The 15,017-nt window shown below is 50.8% G+C and overlaps 1 protein-coding gene across 6 annotated transcripts in view; it reads right to left on the reverse strand.

Moving 5' to 3' along the window:
• The window catches only part of UBR4 (ubiquitin protein ligase E3 component n-recognin 4), a 134,826-nt gene that overhangs the window by 13,381 nt on the left and 106,428 nt on the right, over positions 1-15,017 (reverse strand). For 5 of the 6 annotated variants that reach the window (XM_086715844.1, XM_086715845.1, XM_086715842.1 and 2 more), the window contains 11 exons: positions 13,213-13,334; positions 12,127-12,324; positions 11,332-11,412; positions 9,110-9,197; positions 8,478-8,605; positions 7,362-7,469; positions 6,741-6,860; positions 5,809-5,999; positions 5,213-5,386; positions 4,738-4,837; positions 897-1,115 (listed from right to left, as the gene is read on the reverse strand). In XM_086715844.1, coding sequence (XP_086571970.1) covers positions 897-1,115; positions 4,738-4,837; positions 5,213-5,386; positions 5,809-5,999; positions 6,741-6,860; positions 7,362-7,469; positions 8,478-8,605; positions 9,110-9,197; positions 11,332-11,412; positions 12,127-12,324; positions 13,213-13,334 — 1,529 coding nt within the window. The remainder of the gene's footprint in view (positions 1-896; positions 1,116-4,737; positions 4,838-5,212; positions 5,387-5,808; positions 6,000-6,740; positions 6,861-7,361; positions 7,470-8,477; positions 8,606-9,109; positions 9,198-11,331; positions 11,413-12,126; positions 12,325-13,212; positions 13,335-15,017) is intronic. The other variant, XM_086715843.1, reaches the window with a different exon arrangement.

Raw genomic sequence — 15,017 nt, forward strand, 5'->3', positions numbered from 1 at the left:
GTGACATGTCACAAGGGGATTTTCACCCGCCGCCCCCCAACCTAGCTTGGGGACACTCAGGAACAGGGCTGCCCTTCCACAGGCACTGGAAGGACAAGTCACAGAAAGGACACCTCTGTAGGTGGCTTCCAGTGAGGGTAAAGACTGGGTAAAGGGTAAAGGGTAAAGGGTAAAGGGTAAAGGGTAAAGATTCTTCTACTCTCTTCCTCCAGGAACCACTGAAGCAGAGGAGACTAACCAGCTGGAAGCCTGGCTAGCTGCCACTTGCCACCCAAAAAGCCCCCTTTCTTTGTGCTGGCAATCCCAAGTCCCAGCTGCCAAGGGCTGTCGCGTTAGGATTCACTTCACGGTTCCCATGGGAGTTTTAAAACTGCTGACACCCAAGCTTGGCTGGTTCGGAGAAGGCTTTCCTAAGACTACGCTGCTTCTGACCCGGGGCAAGGAGAGCACAGGCCATCAAGTCCAACCGACGTGGGTTCAAACTCTCGTCAACCCCTCATTAAGCATGAGCGTTGGCCTATTTCCTGTGCTTCTCAGCCTCTGTTACTCCAACCAGAGAAAGGGTATGGTAAGATCAGCCTCACTGTGTCACACAAGGGCTTAAATAAAACCTTACAAGCAAGGTGCCTAACTAAGCACAGTGCCTGGCAAGCAGTAAATCCCCTGGGAGCAGGAGTGATCATCCCCGTTCTCATGGTTTCCGTGAACTCGTTATGTCATTTAACCTCGGAGCCCCATCTGGGCGGTGGGACAACAGTCACACCTCTGAGGGGTTGTCAGGAAGGTGCACCTAGCTCCCTCCTTCTCCTCACCAGCCCAGCTCTGTCCCGAAGCATGGCTGCCTCTTCCCCAACAGTGTGGACAAGAATGTGGGGACTCCCAGAACGTGGCTTTACCGTCATGCCCAGGGTGCCCAGAGCCTTCTGCCTCATTGCCATGGCCATACGCTTCTTCTCCGCGCGGGTCTCCCTGCGGGCAGCATCGATCTTCTTGTTTACATCAGGGTGTTCCCGCAATGCCTCCAGCAGGTTCTCTGCTAGGGTCCCAATGCCCTCATCGCTGGACACCTGCTCCAGTTTATGTAGGTTGGTGATGGAGTCCGTTCCGATCAGAACCTACCAAGTGGAGACCAGAGAGATGTATGCTTCCAATTACGTGAATCAGCATGCTCTCCAGGAGCTGACAGATTGAGAAAATTCAGCAGAATGCACGCAAACTCACGTCATCTGTTCAGTTTCGATCAGACCTTTCGAACACATGCTTCAAAAGATTCTGACAAATGGAGGAGGGCTTGGCCCTGCCGCTGACCTCTGACCAGGCACTACGCTCTTTGGCTCCAGTGCCCTGGCCTATAAAGTGGTGATAATGTCAGGGTTGTGGTGAGGATTAAAACTTCGTCACAGATAATTGGACGTAAAGCGGCCAGCACTGGGAGAAAGAAAGGGGCTCGGGTAAGATGCCCTAGAGAAGCAGCACCTGCAGAGGCCTGGGTAGTGGACTCAGTGACCACAGGGCAGAGCAGGCCGTGACATTCATAGCGACTGTGTTCGGTTCTTCCTCCAGAAGCCCCATGTCCACCACACCTGGGAGCCCAGGATTCCCTCAACATAGGGGTATGAGAGGTGCGACTCCGAGTGGGAGTGGGGATGAGAAGACACTTTGTCTAGAGAACAGATATGACCGAGAAGCCCCCGTGCTCGAGAAGGCCGGCATTCGCTGCACCACAACACTGCACTGTCAACACGGGTGAAGGACAGAACACGCAGGCAGGGCTGACCCGACAAAGCCCTCCAGGTGAGCCGAGGAGGAGCGCCGTGCCACCCACAGCCCCCCGCCCCCTGCACAAGTGCATCCACGTCCACCGCTACTGTACGGATTTAACGATACATGGAAAACAACAGAACCGACCTGCAACATGAAATGAAAGCTCAGCACTGAACCGGGATCACCCACGGGCTCATAAACCTGTCCTCAGAGCAGGTACGCTTCAAACTGGCCCGTCAGCAAAGCTACAGGTCAGCTCACGTCTCGTGCTCCTGAATGCTGAGCCCACGGTGCGGCTGCCTACTGAACTGCTGCACAGGTACCCCGACCTCCGCACGCTGGGTGTGAGCTGTGCGCCTGCGTGCGTGCATCCGTGTGTGAAGCAGTGCTTTACGTGCTAGGGGAACAAAGACCCGGCCTTCTGAGGGTTACACTCTAATCGGGCGAGCAGACGCACAACAGCAGTAGCCTGACATAATGCCCCCGCTGCACCTCACTTCGAACCTCCTTGGGTTCTTCACCTCCTTCAAGGACACCATCACTCATCTGTCGCCCAACCCAGAAACAGCAGAGTTCTTGACTCGTCCGGCTTCCTCACCCGCCACGGGCAACTGACCTCCAAATCCCATTCACTCTGCCTCCCAGACGGCTGCTGAACCCACCCGCTGTCCACCTGGTGCGCCCGCTCAGCTGTCATCACCTCTTACCTAGAGTATGATAAAAGCCAATCGTCTCTCCTGTCTGTCATCTCCTCTCCTGCCAATTCATGGCCGGGGGCATGGCCCTCTGGAGAAAACGCACACTCCTCTCTTTGGAGAATGTGCCCTGGACCCATGCTGCACCGGGACCAGCTCGCACCATGCCTCACCCCCACTGTGCAATTCCAGTATCCTTTGGCTTCTAAGCCTCGGCAGGTGCTGTACTTTCTTCTAAAAGCATCTTCTTTCCTTTGGCCCCTTTCACACTACACTTATGTCACTATTCAGCTATCAACATGAATGTGACTATCTTCCACCAGATAGTGAGTTCCCAGAGCACAGGCTATGACCGCCTTGGTTACCAATGTCACCTCAGTCTAGCACAGCACAGGTACACAACAGGTGCTTAAAAAATGTGTTGCTAAGAAGAGAATGGCCTCAAGTGTGAACGCCACGTTCCTAACTAGATTAAGCCTTAGTCTAAAGAAAGTAATTCGACTTAGTAACTACAAAGAAGCCTGGAAACCACCTGACCTGAGCTTGGCCACATCACAGCCGCACTCCTGGGTTCACCCACATAGAAGACACACGTTATAGGAACAGAGAAACCAATATACGTGAAGACTCCTTTGTAAGAAGAATGACCTCCACAAAGATGTGCTAATTATGACCATCTCTAGTGAACTGAACAAAAGTCTGAAACCACTGAGACCGGGGTGAGACACAGGGAAGAATCTCTCCTGTAGCCAAGCTACTCTACTTTTGGGATGAGCTATGAGGACAGATCACCAGATGAGAGCGTGGAATGACATTCAATGCAGAACACTATACACGGGAAAACCCAGCCCTTGAGGACGCTCAAAACTCAACACTAAAAACATCCAATTAAAAGACGGGCAAAAGATACGAGCAGACAGGCTGCTGAAGCCACGCAGACGAAGCACATGGAAAGACACGCAGCACCACTAACCATCAGGGAAGCGCAAACTGAAATCACAGGGAGCTTATCACCGTCCACCTGTCAGAGGGGCTCAACTAAAAGCCAGTGTCACCACCGGGTGGTGAGGAGGATGCAGAGGAAGATCATTCAGGCACTGCCGGTGGGAATGTAAAAGGGTGCAGCACTCTAGAAAACAGCTCAGCAGTTTCTACTGAAACTAAATATGCAGCTATGTACCCAGCAAGTGTATGCCTAGGCGTTTATCCCAGAGGAATGAAGAGTTCTACTAACACACAAAACAACTGCATGTGAATGTTTACGGCAGTTTTATTTGTAACATCCCCAAACTGGAAACAGCCCAGATGTTCTTTAACGGATGAACGGTTAAGCAACCTGGGGAACCCACACACCATGGACCACCACCGAGCAATAAAAAGGAACAGACTATCAATACACACAACCTGGGAATCCCCCAGAAGATTATGCGGAGTGAAAAAAGCCAACCCCAAAAGGTTACATGCTGTCTGACGCCATTTACAGAACACCCTGCAAGTGACAAAACTACAGCCACGGAGAGATCAGTAGTGGCCAGTGGTTAGTGGCGAGGTGGACAGAGCTCCCAAAGGGCAACAAGAGGGATCCCTGTGATGACAAACCTCCCCTGGATCCTGACTCCATCAATGTCAATATCCTGATTGTGATACTCTATGTGGTTTTGTAAAAGGTTACCATCGAGAAATGGGTATGTAGGATTTCTCTGTATTATTTAACAACTGCATGTAAACCTACAATTACCTCAAAATGAAGAGCTTGATTTAGAAAAATTCCAGCCTGGCCACCTGTCTGGGCCAGTCAGGATTTGTGAGGGGTAACGGATATTCCAGCCCAGGGGGGACAGAACAAGGATGAGCAGCAGACTGGAATGGTGGGTTTCTCTGAGAACGAAGTTTCTAGCTGTCTGAACCAGGACAGAAAACAGCGATGATGGTACTATAAATGTCCCCAGAGACCCAAACGACTAAAGCCAGAAATTAAACTGTTTTAAACTCTGGCCAGCCACACCCTCCGTCCGGTTGCTGCTCCGCTGACCCACGAGAAAATAAAGCCCCACGTAAGAAGGAGTCGAATGAGGAGAGCACAAGTAGACCTTACGCCTCTCCACACACACAGAGCTGAACGAGATAACCTCCGAGTCCCCCATACTCTGGGGCTCTTCCGTGCTAGGAGAAGTCACACCCTGAGGCTAATCGAGGCAGTCACGGCAGATGAGAAGAGGTGAAGGCACCGTACACGCCCTGCCCCCAGAATTAAGTAGCATGCTGGCCACTCACTCACCTGGGTGGCAGGGTGCTGCACAGCCAGCCCCCGAAGAAGCCTCAAGATAAATGGCAGGGCCGGGCGAGATAAGAACTTTTTCCAGATGTCAGCATCCAGACTGCAAAGGAAAAGAAGGCAGATGAGCAGGCCAGAGGGGCAAAACCTATCTGGAAACCAGCTGTTGACCTGTTCTGGCTTGTTTACCTGTGACCCTTCAAGGGGGCCATCAACAATCACAGAGGATCACCTAGCTCGGCCGGGCAGCCAGACAAAAAGCACTATTCCAAATAGAAAGCAACAAGCTGCCACCTGTTCCCCAGCCCCGAAGGGCTGTGCGGTGGCGGAGTGGTCACCCTGAGGGTTTCCAAAAGAGGAGGGAGACTCCGAGGAGGGCCAAGGGGGGAATACGTGAAGCTTAAAGCCACGACGATGAAGGAGAAAAGGACCCAGAAGAGGGAAGGAAAGCAGTCGCTTTGACAGAGCCGATTCTTACTTCTTGGCACTGGGAATGTGTTTCTGCATATAGTCCAGCGCACTCTGGGTGATTCCCTTCTGGAGAATCAGGTCCTTCAGCTGATGCCCGTTGCTGCTGCTCTTGATGCCGGCTGCGATCTTGCAGAAGCAGTCCAGGAAGACTTTATCGTCGCCACTGTGGTCTTCATCGTACCTGCAGGAGAGAGCAGAGCCTCAGGGGGTGAAGGGAACGACAAACGTGTACCGTGGTGCTCCCTCGGCTGACGACGTTCAACAGTGTACAGGGTCAAGTACGACACGAGGATGCCGATCCGGTTCCCGCCACTCCCCGTTTCCCACCGTGTGCCGCACGCTCCCAACGCTCTCTTGCGTCTTCACGCTTTTTGCACCCGTGACTCTCTCCCTCCCGTCACACCCCTGCCCCATCTCGCCAGCCTCTTTACCGTCTCTGCCTAGCCAACTTAACAGTACGCTGAGCCCCCAGTTACAACGGACCCCTTAAAGGCCAGACAGGCGTGCGCGACCCTAACAGAACTTCAGACAAGTCTTCCCTAGGCCACAGGACGAGCCTGGGCGTTGGGAGGACCCTCCCGTAGCCGAGATGCGAGCACGTACTTGTCAAAGCTGCAGTACGGCTTGAAGCGCTCCACCAAGATCTGCATCTTCTCCACCTCGCCAAAGGACAGGTATGGGATGATGCGAAGCAGACCCTGGAGCACGCTAGGGTTGGAGCGAACAAAGGTGCTGTTGATCTGGTCCAAGAGCATCACAAGCTGATCCTTGTCGCCCGTCAGGAGGAGGTTGCCCTGCAGCGGGAAGGGGGACGGAGGGACCGGTAATAGGGTCAGGACTTCGGTCAGCCAACATCTGAACCCCAGAGGTCACCCACTTCCCTCAGAAGCAGCACTAGAAAAGCCGTCTTGGCGCTTCCTGGGTATGAGTTTCACTTGATACTAGTTTCTAAGTTTCTGTGCGGCTCTATTAATAGTCTCACGTGTTCGAAAACGCTAACACAATCTCCCCTCCCCTGAGGGAACGCAGGCTGCCTGCTGCTCACTTGGTCCCACCTCTAGCCAAAGCATGAGTACCAACAGGGATGGGGGAAACATGAGTACCAAAAGGGATGGGGAAAGGCAAGGGCACAACAGAGAGAAGCTGAACTGGGACTTGGGACACCTGGGTTCTCGGCCTGATTCTGCCAGCAGCCAACTACATAACATGGAACAGCTCATTTAGCTTCTTTGCGCTTGGAGTTCCCTCAACTGGGCAATGAGGGGCTGGGCTAAGGCCCCTGTCTATGAGCTGGAACATGCTAGGATTCCATTAATGAGAGCTTCTGAGTGAACGAATACCCTTAGCAGCTTCGTTTCCTCCAAATCCGCAGATTTCAGGCTTCAATGCCATCATGTCACCATTGCTTTGTGATTTCTATCACCTGAGCAGGTTCAACCATTTTTGGACACAGCTAGACGCAAACAAGCCTGCTGCTGGTAACGAGACCGCATATGCTCCCAGCGTCTGCAGATGGACAGACTGGCCCCACGCACCTTGTCCTCACTCAGGGGCTCAGCATTGGATTCATCCAGAATGATCTCCATGATACTAAGCACCTGCTCGGCCACCGCCGCACCGCCACTGTCCTTGCTTTCTTGCTCAGCTACCAGGGCCTGTAGGAGGAGACCCAGTCAGTCTGGGGATAACACCACAACCACTCGTGCTGATGGGATCTGCTGCCCACCAATGCCTTCACGGCCTTACTTCCCAGATATCTGTGCGCGAGGGTGGGGGGCGGGGGGGGGGGGGGAGGGGGGGACAAGCGTGTGGATGTTTGCACACAATGAAACTGTGATATTCCAGATGTCTATCTTGGCTGCCCCGAGGACAAGGGCATTACTTTTCTAGGGTATGTAGTCTGGACTGTTTTATAAACTTCCTCTTGTCTCTGGATTCAGGAAACAGACAAGGAAGTTCTCACGTGTCATGGCAGCAGCACAGGGGTGAGCCAGCAGGACAAGGGACGGTTTGAATGATCCGTGCCTCAGGCCAGTCAGCCAGACAGATGAAGAGTTTGAAAAGGCCACAAACCCTTCTCATCTGAGCCCGGATGCTCCTTCCCCGACCCAGGACTTCTGAGGCCCACTCTGTCTTCTGCAGCCCATACCCCTTACCAGGTTTAGGGTACCCAGCATGACATTCAAGGTGTTCATTTCCAGCTTGACCAGCTGCTGCCGGTTGACTTTCACCTTCACACAGTAACTGAACAATTTCAGGAGCACCTGACAAGAAAAGCCAGTCAAAACCTGTGAGGCTATCTGAGAGTGTACGATGTGGGGACGAACAAGACAGAAATGTTTGAGAGCAGTCATGTACAATCAGCAAGTACTCTTCCTGAAGTACAGGGAACAGTAAGGAAAAGTGCTTCCTGAGGGGACATGGCAAGGCGGGGAAGATCTCAGATCAGGTTGGCATTTTGAATAGCAATGTTCTCCAGCAGTAGGTCACGTGGCCTCAGCATATCTCCACCATCTCTTAAAATGGCAATGACACCAATTCCTAGTAGAATTCCCTGTTGTTTTAGGGAAATTCCGGTTGTAACTCCGAATCTAACAAATACTAACCAGAAAGATCCCAAAACTCATGGCCTGTGGGAACTCAGAACCATGTAGGTCGTTTATTTAGTTTTCCATAAGACACAGGTGGGTTTTCTTCTTTTATTAAGACATAAATGGCTCGTTTTTTACATTTTTAAAACTTTAATTACTTTTAGTTGCTTTTTCAATTCTAATTCTCCACATAGGTCACGTAGAACACAAATACTGTAATATGTGTTCTCATCTCCTCTGCAGCTGAAAATAATAAATAGAGTAATATTTGTGATCCTCTACTCCTCAGGAGATGGTTGGATGAACTCCCGAACCAAATCCTACAAAAAAGCCCAAAAGGGTTACCCTATGAAATCAATTTAAAAAGCAAGAATAAGAGTAATTGACTCGAGTGCAGTTTTGTAGGGAAAGACAGGCACTGGTTCCACAGGTGGCTAAAGAGACACAGCAGGAGGTTGCCATCACCGCTGCGGCTTCGGGGACAGCCAAGAAGCAGGGGAGTGGGGAGCTTCCAGAATCAAGAGCTCGGGGAAGCTGCCAGGCCCTCCACTGGCTTGCACTGGCCCAGGGCACCAAGCCGTCCTCTAGGGTTACGTGTGCCGGCACAATGGCTGCAAGCTTCCCTCCACAGGGGCCTCTCTCAAAACAATGGACCGGTCCCACCTTGCCGCCCCGACTCACAGTTAGAAGGTGGCGTCCCTGCTTGAAGTCTTTGATCCCTGCCAGTCTGTTGAGCATGCACTCCAGGCCCCCACACTGTGCCATGACACCAGCCATCTTATACACTTCTTCTTCATCTTCTTCTTCATCTGAGGGAGGAGGGAGGCCAAGCGGAAATGGAGGGGAAGATACAGATGGAAATAAAACAGATAATCCCCTTCCAGGCTGACAGCCAGTGCCCCTTCTCTTACCTCCGACAAAAGCATAGCAATGAAAGGGGTCAATACTGGATATGAAACTATGAGACTGAAGCCAATTAAAATTATTTACTCAAGTATGTGAAAATACAAGCACCACCACCACCATCGGGGGCAGGGGAGGAACTAAGCTAAAAATCAATCTGAACTCAAGTTTGTTGCCAACTGCACTTTATTTCCCAAGTTTTGTTTGGCCTTGTTTTAAAACCCCTGAGGTGTGTGAACTGGGCCATAGATATGTGTACTCTTTCTCAGTTGGGGAAGTAATCTCCCGTCAATTCTGATCAGAGGTACAGGGGAGTGTGTCCAGAACACCCGTAAATCCCAGGATGTGACCCACTCACTGGCCCCAGACCTCTAATGCAATGTGCACCAGTGTCTGTGGGAAGGGCCTACCTGTGGTGGAGTCCAAGGACTCGATAAACTCCTCGGTAGCATCACCCAACAGCCCCCGCATGCGGTAAACGATCCTCATGGGCTCTCCCTGAGCACAGACATGGGGAGAAAGGTGCTTGTAAACAGGTCCAGGAAATGAAAGGGACTCAACACCTGGCCTCGCTCCTGTTTCTCTACAAGGTCCTAATCACAACATCTGGAATCCACGTGCGCTGCAACTTACATCGGGGAAAGGAGGTTTATTTCATGTAGTGTCTACCACAGACCAGTTGTGTCAGCCTTTCATAACCACAATCTCATTTAATTGCTTCGAAATCGTATGTAACAACCATAATCGCTATCATCTACCGATGCTTTCCTCTGTGCTAAGTTCTGTGCTAATCAAGCACTTCAGATATCCTCTTAAACTAGGTTAAGCAGCTTTTTCAAAGTTATCCAATAACAAGCGCAGCCTAATTCCCAGCTGTGCTTCCTTCAGGAGCACAAACTCTAACCAATGGGAACCACTACTCAAAGAATCCGGACAAGACGAGATCAGTGAGATCAAAGAGCTTTGATTCAAGACTCCGGAATCAAAAGAAAGAGCATAAGCCAATCCTGAGGTCTTCACATAAATACAGCAAGAAAAGGATTCTTCCAAAGTTACTCAAGTTAAAACCTCTAACCTGATGGAATGATTAAAAGTAAGTCTTTTGCAAATTAGAAGATTAGAGCACTTTACTAATTTGGAGGATTGTGAGAGGTCACTATATACCGGGTACTAAGTTAGGCATTCTACCATCGACATTATTCTCATTTTGGAGAGAAGAAACAGGGCTCTGAAGTCACACTGCACGAAATGAAGGTGACGAGCCAGCACCACAGTACTGCTTGCCTCTAAGCCCGTGCTCAGCTTCAGGACAAGAAACCCTCGTGGGACAGAACTTTCCAGAAAGGCCAGTTGCAGAAATGTTCCCAGCTACGGAAGCCCAGTGGGAACTAAGAAAGAGAATGGCCAGAGAACAAGGGTAGAAACAGAAAGAGACCTAGGAAACAGAACAGGCTCTAGTCAGTAGCTAAGGAGACAGGCTGTTTATCAGGGAAAAAGAGCGTAGAGTTAAAAAAAGGTGCCTGCACTTTGTCAGAAGAAGCCTCAGTGGGCTGGGCACTACTGTGAAGGGCAAGTGATCCTCCTCTCTATCCTGCCTCATGGTTCAAAAGGGGAGACGCCCGTGTATGCTCTTTGGGTTCCAAACCACCATTTACAAGGGCAGCCACAGAAGCCTGATCTTAATTTTTGTGTGCCTCACGGATTAAATCTGTATCATTCTGTTCTGACGCTCAAGTGCCAACGACGGGATGCGCTGAAGGGGGGCAATCTCCCGTGTGACCCTCTGCCAACGGGCAGCAGTACCCACGGACCAGGATTCCCGGCACAGAACAGAAAGGAGAGAAGCGAAAACATGTGACAGAATGAAGGCCAAGATGCACTAGCCAACACTACCAATTTAGCATCTGAAGCTCTCCAGAAACATCTGGGCCTAAATCCAGAGGAGTTCACTGTGCTTCACGGGCAACTAGTTTGCTGTACTCCAGTTACTTCCTTGATTCGCTTACTAGAAGGTCCCCCTAATGAAAAGACGGGAAGGAAAGGGAAAGAAATGGAGGAGGAGGAAAGGAAGGGACAGGGGAGAGAGGTGAGCAGAAGAGGAGGGAGGAGGAAGCGGATTATCTGAGACTCTCAGGAGAGGTCGAGTAGCACCGAGGTGGCCCAAGGACCAGAGCGCCAGGCTTCCTTTCCTTCCGTCTCCCCCCGTCAAGGACAACTGCTGTTTGCACCCAGTCTCCCCTCCAGTAACACAGAAATCACACTCGCGCCTTGGCAGCACCAGCGGCCATGCTCCGAGCGGGCAGGCCCCTGAAAGCAGAGGCTTCGTCTCGGTCCAGAGGTGCCGCACACAGAGCGTTACGAGACAGCGCACACTCCCCACCGCACGCCTCCTCTGGCACTGCCTCGCCGGCTGCATGGCCAAGAACGCCCATCCTCTCCTGAAGCTCTTCCACCTCTGGCCAGAGGCCTCAACAGGACGACTGGTTTTCTCCACAACCACGAACAGGGAGGCACGGCCGTGTGAGCGCTATTTACAGCAAGGTAAGTGACGATGAGCGGCTCCTCCCGGTACCAGTCTGCACAAGTCAGGAAAGTGAAACCCCACCTCCAAGCAAGAAAACAAGCCGCGTACCTCATTTGTGGTGCACCAGACCTTCTTGTAAACCTCGGCCACAGGAAGATCCAAACTGATGATCTTATTGTTCACTAGAAGCTGGACAGAAGAGAAGATGAGGCTATTGTTCCAAATAATTACAAGGCAAGTGCGTTTCAAGAACAAAGGGCACTTCACGGCAGTGGTTCATAACTCATCGGTTTTGCGTCCTGGATCTACAGACTCTCCCTCTCTAAAAAAACGGCACGTGTGTGCACAACACACAGAACGTGGGACGCAACTGCAGAAGCTACAAACACCCTTAACCCAAACCATGGACTCCAGGTTAAAAACCCCTGCTGAGGATTCCCTTTCAGGTTTTGCCAGAAAAAGCAATTACTCCATCTTACCCAACAAGCTTTTCGCCCCTCAGATGAGAAGGCCGGACCCTGGAGGCTGCCTGCCAGGAGGCATCAGACACAGGGCCAGAAATCTGCACGGGGGCCACCGTGCCAGTATTTAGGAGCTTAATTAACTTGGAATCCCCGGGAAATCTCTGCCAGAGCATCGGGAACAACAGAATCCTACTTGGTGACAAGCGATAGCCACAAACCATTCGCTTCCTGCATGCCAGACATCTGACAGAGCCCCGGACAGGTAATTAACCTTAACACCAGGTAAGGCAGGCAGGTGGGAATCACTGGCCCCATTTATAGATGAGGAAGCCGGAGCAAGCTACCTGCCCAAGACTAACCAGCTACTAAGTAGGGAGGAACCTGGATGTGACCCCAGCCCGTGCTCTTCACCAGGGCAGCAATGTCCTAAGCTCGTTACCTCCATCCCGCTGTCGTCCTCCAGGAGAGCCACCAAGTCACAGTCCTGGCAAATCTTGTTCTTTATATCCCTCATAAGTGGCCCAATGCCTGGCTCATTGCTGCTATATGGGTTCCCGGGCATCCTGCCCTGTAGGAAGTCTTCTTGTTGAGGGTCCTTCTCCAGAGTCACAAAGAATTCAGTGACTTCATTCTCCTCCTAAAGGACAGAGACAAGGACGCATCAGCAGGGATGGCATAAAGATACTCTAAGAGGGTCGGCAGAGGCACTTTCAGATTTAGAACATGCCACCTGGCTCCACGGACACTCTGGGGAAAGCTCATCCAGCCCCTTACACATTTTAAGACATAAGCGACAGGAAACACAGAGGTGATTCCAAATATACTTCAAAGAGCCTTCACTGTCAGCCATCTCCTCTGAAACTCAAGGGTAAAGGAGAGAAAGTCTACCAAAATAAGCACACAGGCAACATTCGGAAGCTGTGTTATTGAAATAAGGGGAGGGGCTTCCTCGCCCTGCTCACCTCAAGTGACACTAACCAATCTGGAGCTGGAGGACTCTGCCACTGAGAACCCCCGAGTCAAGAGGAGGGTCTATTACCTAACAGTCAGGTGCGCCCACCCCAAAGACCTCTCACCGTTAACTGATGATACTGGTGGGGTCCCTGGACCATATCATGCTCTCAGAGAGCTAGGCTAGGGAAACACGCACTCAGGTGTGTGTGCACAAAAACATGGGCCTGAAAACAGGGAAGAGAGCAAGCATTTCTTCTTGCTCTGGCTCAACATTGTTTCTTTCACAGCATACTGAACTGGTAAGCAACAGGATTTGGGCAATGGGAGGTCAGACCCGGTTCTTGAGAAGACTGATCCAGACCTTCAATCTAAGAAATAAGACCAAGGAAGGTCATCTGATTTCCCACCATCAGAAGCAGGAAAACCATGAGACTGCTTCTGTGTTGTCAGTGGAGCTTTCTAAAATGTGGCTCAACTGCCCCCAGCTGGCGAGACTGCCCATGACCAAGAGGCTTAGCGGCGGGATGGCAGCACGGACACCCCGAGAGGCAGGGGAAGACGCCCTGCTTACGGGATAAATGATGCTGCAGAGCCTCTCAAAGATGAAGACGGGGGTCCGGTAGTCGTCCAGGTTGTAGCGCTTGGCTGTCTCAATGCACACAGCCATGAAAGCCTTGGTTTCTGATTCTGTACCTGCCAGAAATCAAAGTGGCCACGTCAGTTAGGAGACAGCTTCGCACGTAAAAACCACCATGAGACTTTCCGTGAAGTACAGTCACCAACAGGTTCATTCTTCCTGGTACATTTTTAAACGCACTACGTGACAGCATCGATGCTACAACTGGAAACCTGAGGCGGACTGATTTCGAGGCTCAGACCACGCTGCATCTGAAAGTCCCGGCACCCAAGTCAACACAGCGCTTCTGGATCGGCTGTGTACACGTCTTGTTTCCTCTCAGAATTATAACCTCCTTAAGGAGAGGAACTATGCGTCGTTCAACTAATGTCCTCTTGCCCAAAACAGGTACTCAAAAATGTCAAATAGTAATCCTAACTGTATTCCAGGCAAATTCCAGGGAAGGTATAACTTTAAGCTTTGGTCTGAAAGATCAGGTGGATGGCCTTCTACAAGCCAGACAGACGACTTCAAGTCACAGGAAAAGGAAGAAATATGTTTCAAAAAGGGTCCAACTGTCAAGGTCACAAACCAGCTCAGCACGGCATGATGAAAATGCACCAGAAGGAGGGCCTCTACATCTGGCAATATGGCAGACCCCACTCCCTGACCTACCCCCGCTTCTCACCACTTGAAGGTAATGTAAAATCCTGAAAACATTTATCAGTGAACTGCCACACTAGCAAAGATGAATCAAAAACCAAAAACTAAGAGAAATCAGGAACCTAGGGAGGTTAGCAAAACTCTGAAGCTGGTGTCTGCCTTGGGCTTTGGTTTCCACAACCTGCCAGGATTTGGGAGCAAGACACAAAGGCCCAGGTCTGCCAAGGTGGACAATCTAGTGGGAACCCCTCCCCGACCCACACAAAAGTCTGGTGTCCCCAAAGAGCTACCTACACCCATTGTATAAGGGTCAACGAGAAGTAACTCTACCTTTCCCCTAGGCAAGTCACTGAAACAAAATTGTCTTCCCTTACAATCTGGCACTGAGTAGAGGGGGGCAGGATCTCCCTTGAGAGAACCTATAACAGGCTGCCCCTCATAGGGGTTTGTGGCTCAAAATTCACACTACCGAAGAGGTCTGAAAAACCTGAAAAACTTGGTTTGAAGACAGCCCCATGATGCAGTGTCCCCAGATGCCTCGCAGAAGCAGTTATAAATCCTCATTAGAGAAACCCGTATTTGACTTGGGTCCTAAAGAATTCCCACAGATTGGGGCGCCTGGGTGGCTCTGGCAGTTGGGCAGCCAACTCTTGATTTTGGCTCATGTCATGATCCCAGGGTCATGAGATTGAGCCCGTCAGGCTCCGTGCTAAGCATGGAGCCTACTTGAGATTCTCTCTCTCTCTCTCTCTCTCTCTCTCTCTCTCTCTCTCTCTCTGTGCCCCTCCTCACTCGTGCATGTGTGCGTTCTCTAACAATAAAAAAAAAAAAAAAAAAAAAAAGAATTCCCACAGAAAACCTCCAAAATGTGAGCTCACAGTAAAAAAATCATGAAATACAAAAAGATTTAAGGCAAGAGCTTAGAGCTAAGATTTAAAGAGCTGGAATAACATAGAGCAGAATCAGATCAATACACTTCAAATCTTAGAATTAACAGACACAGAAACGTCTGCTATGTTTGAAAACTTTAAAAAAAGGGGGGGAGCATGAGTAAAAAAAGAAGAGACTATAAAATCTGTAGAGAAGCACAAGGACTC

This window comes from Puma concolor, chromosome C1, assembly GCF_028749965.1.
Source record: "Puma concolor isolate L17-30 chromosome C1, mPumCon1.1.hap2, whole genome shotgun sequence".
Classification (NCBI taxonomy): domain Eukaryota; kingdom Metazoa; phylum Chordata; class Mammalia; order Carnivora; family Felidae; genus Puma; species Puma concolor.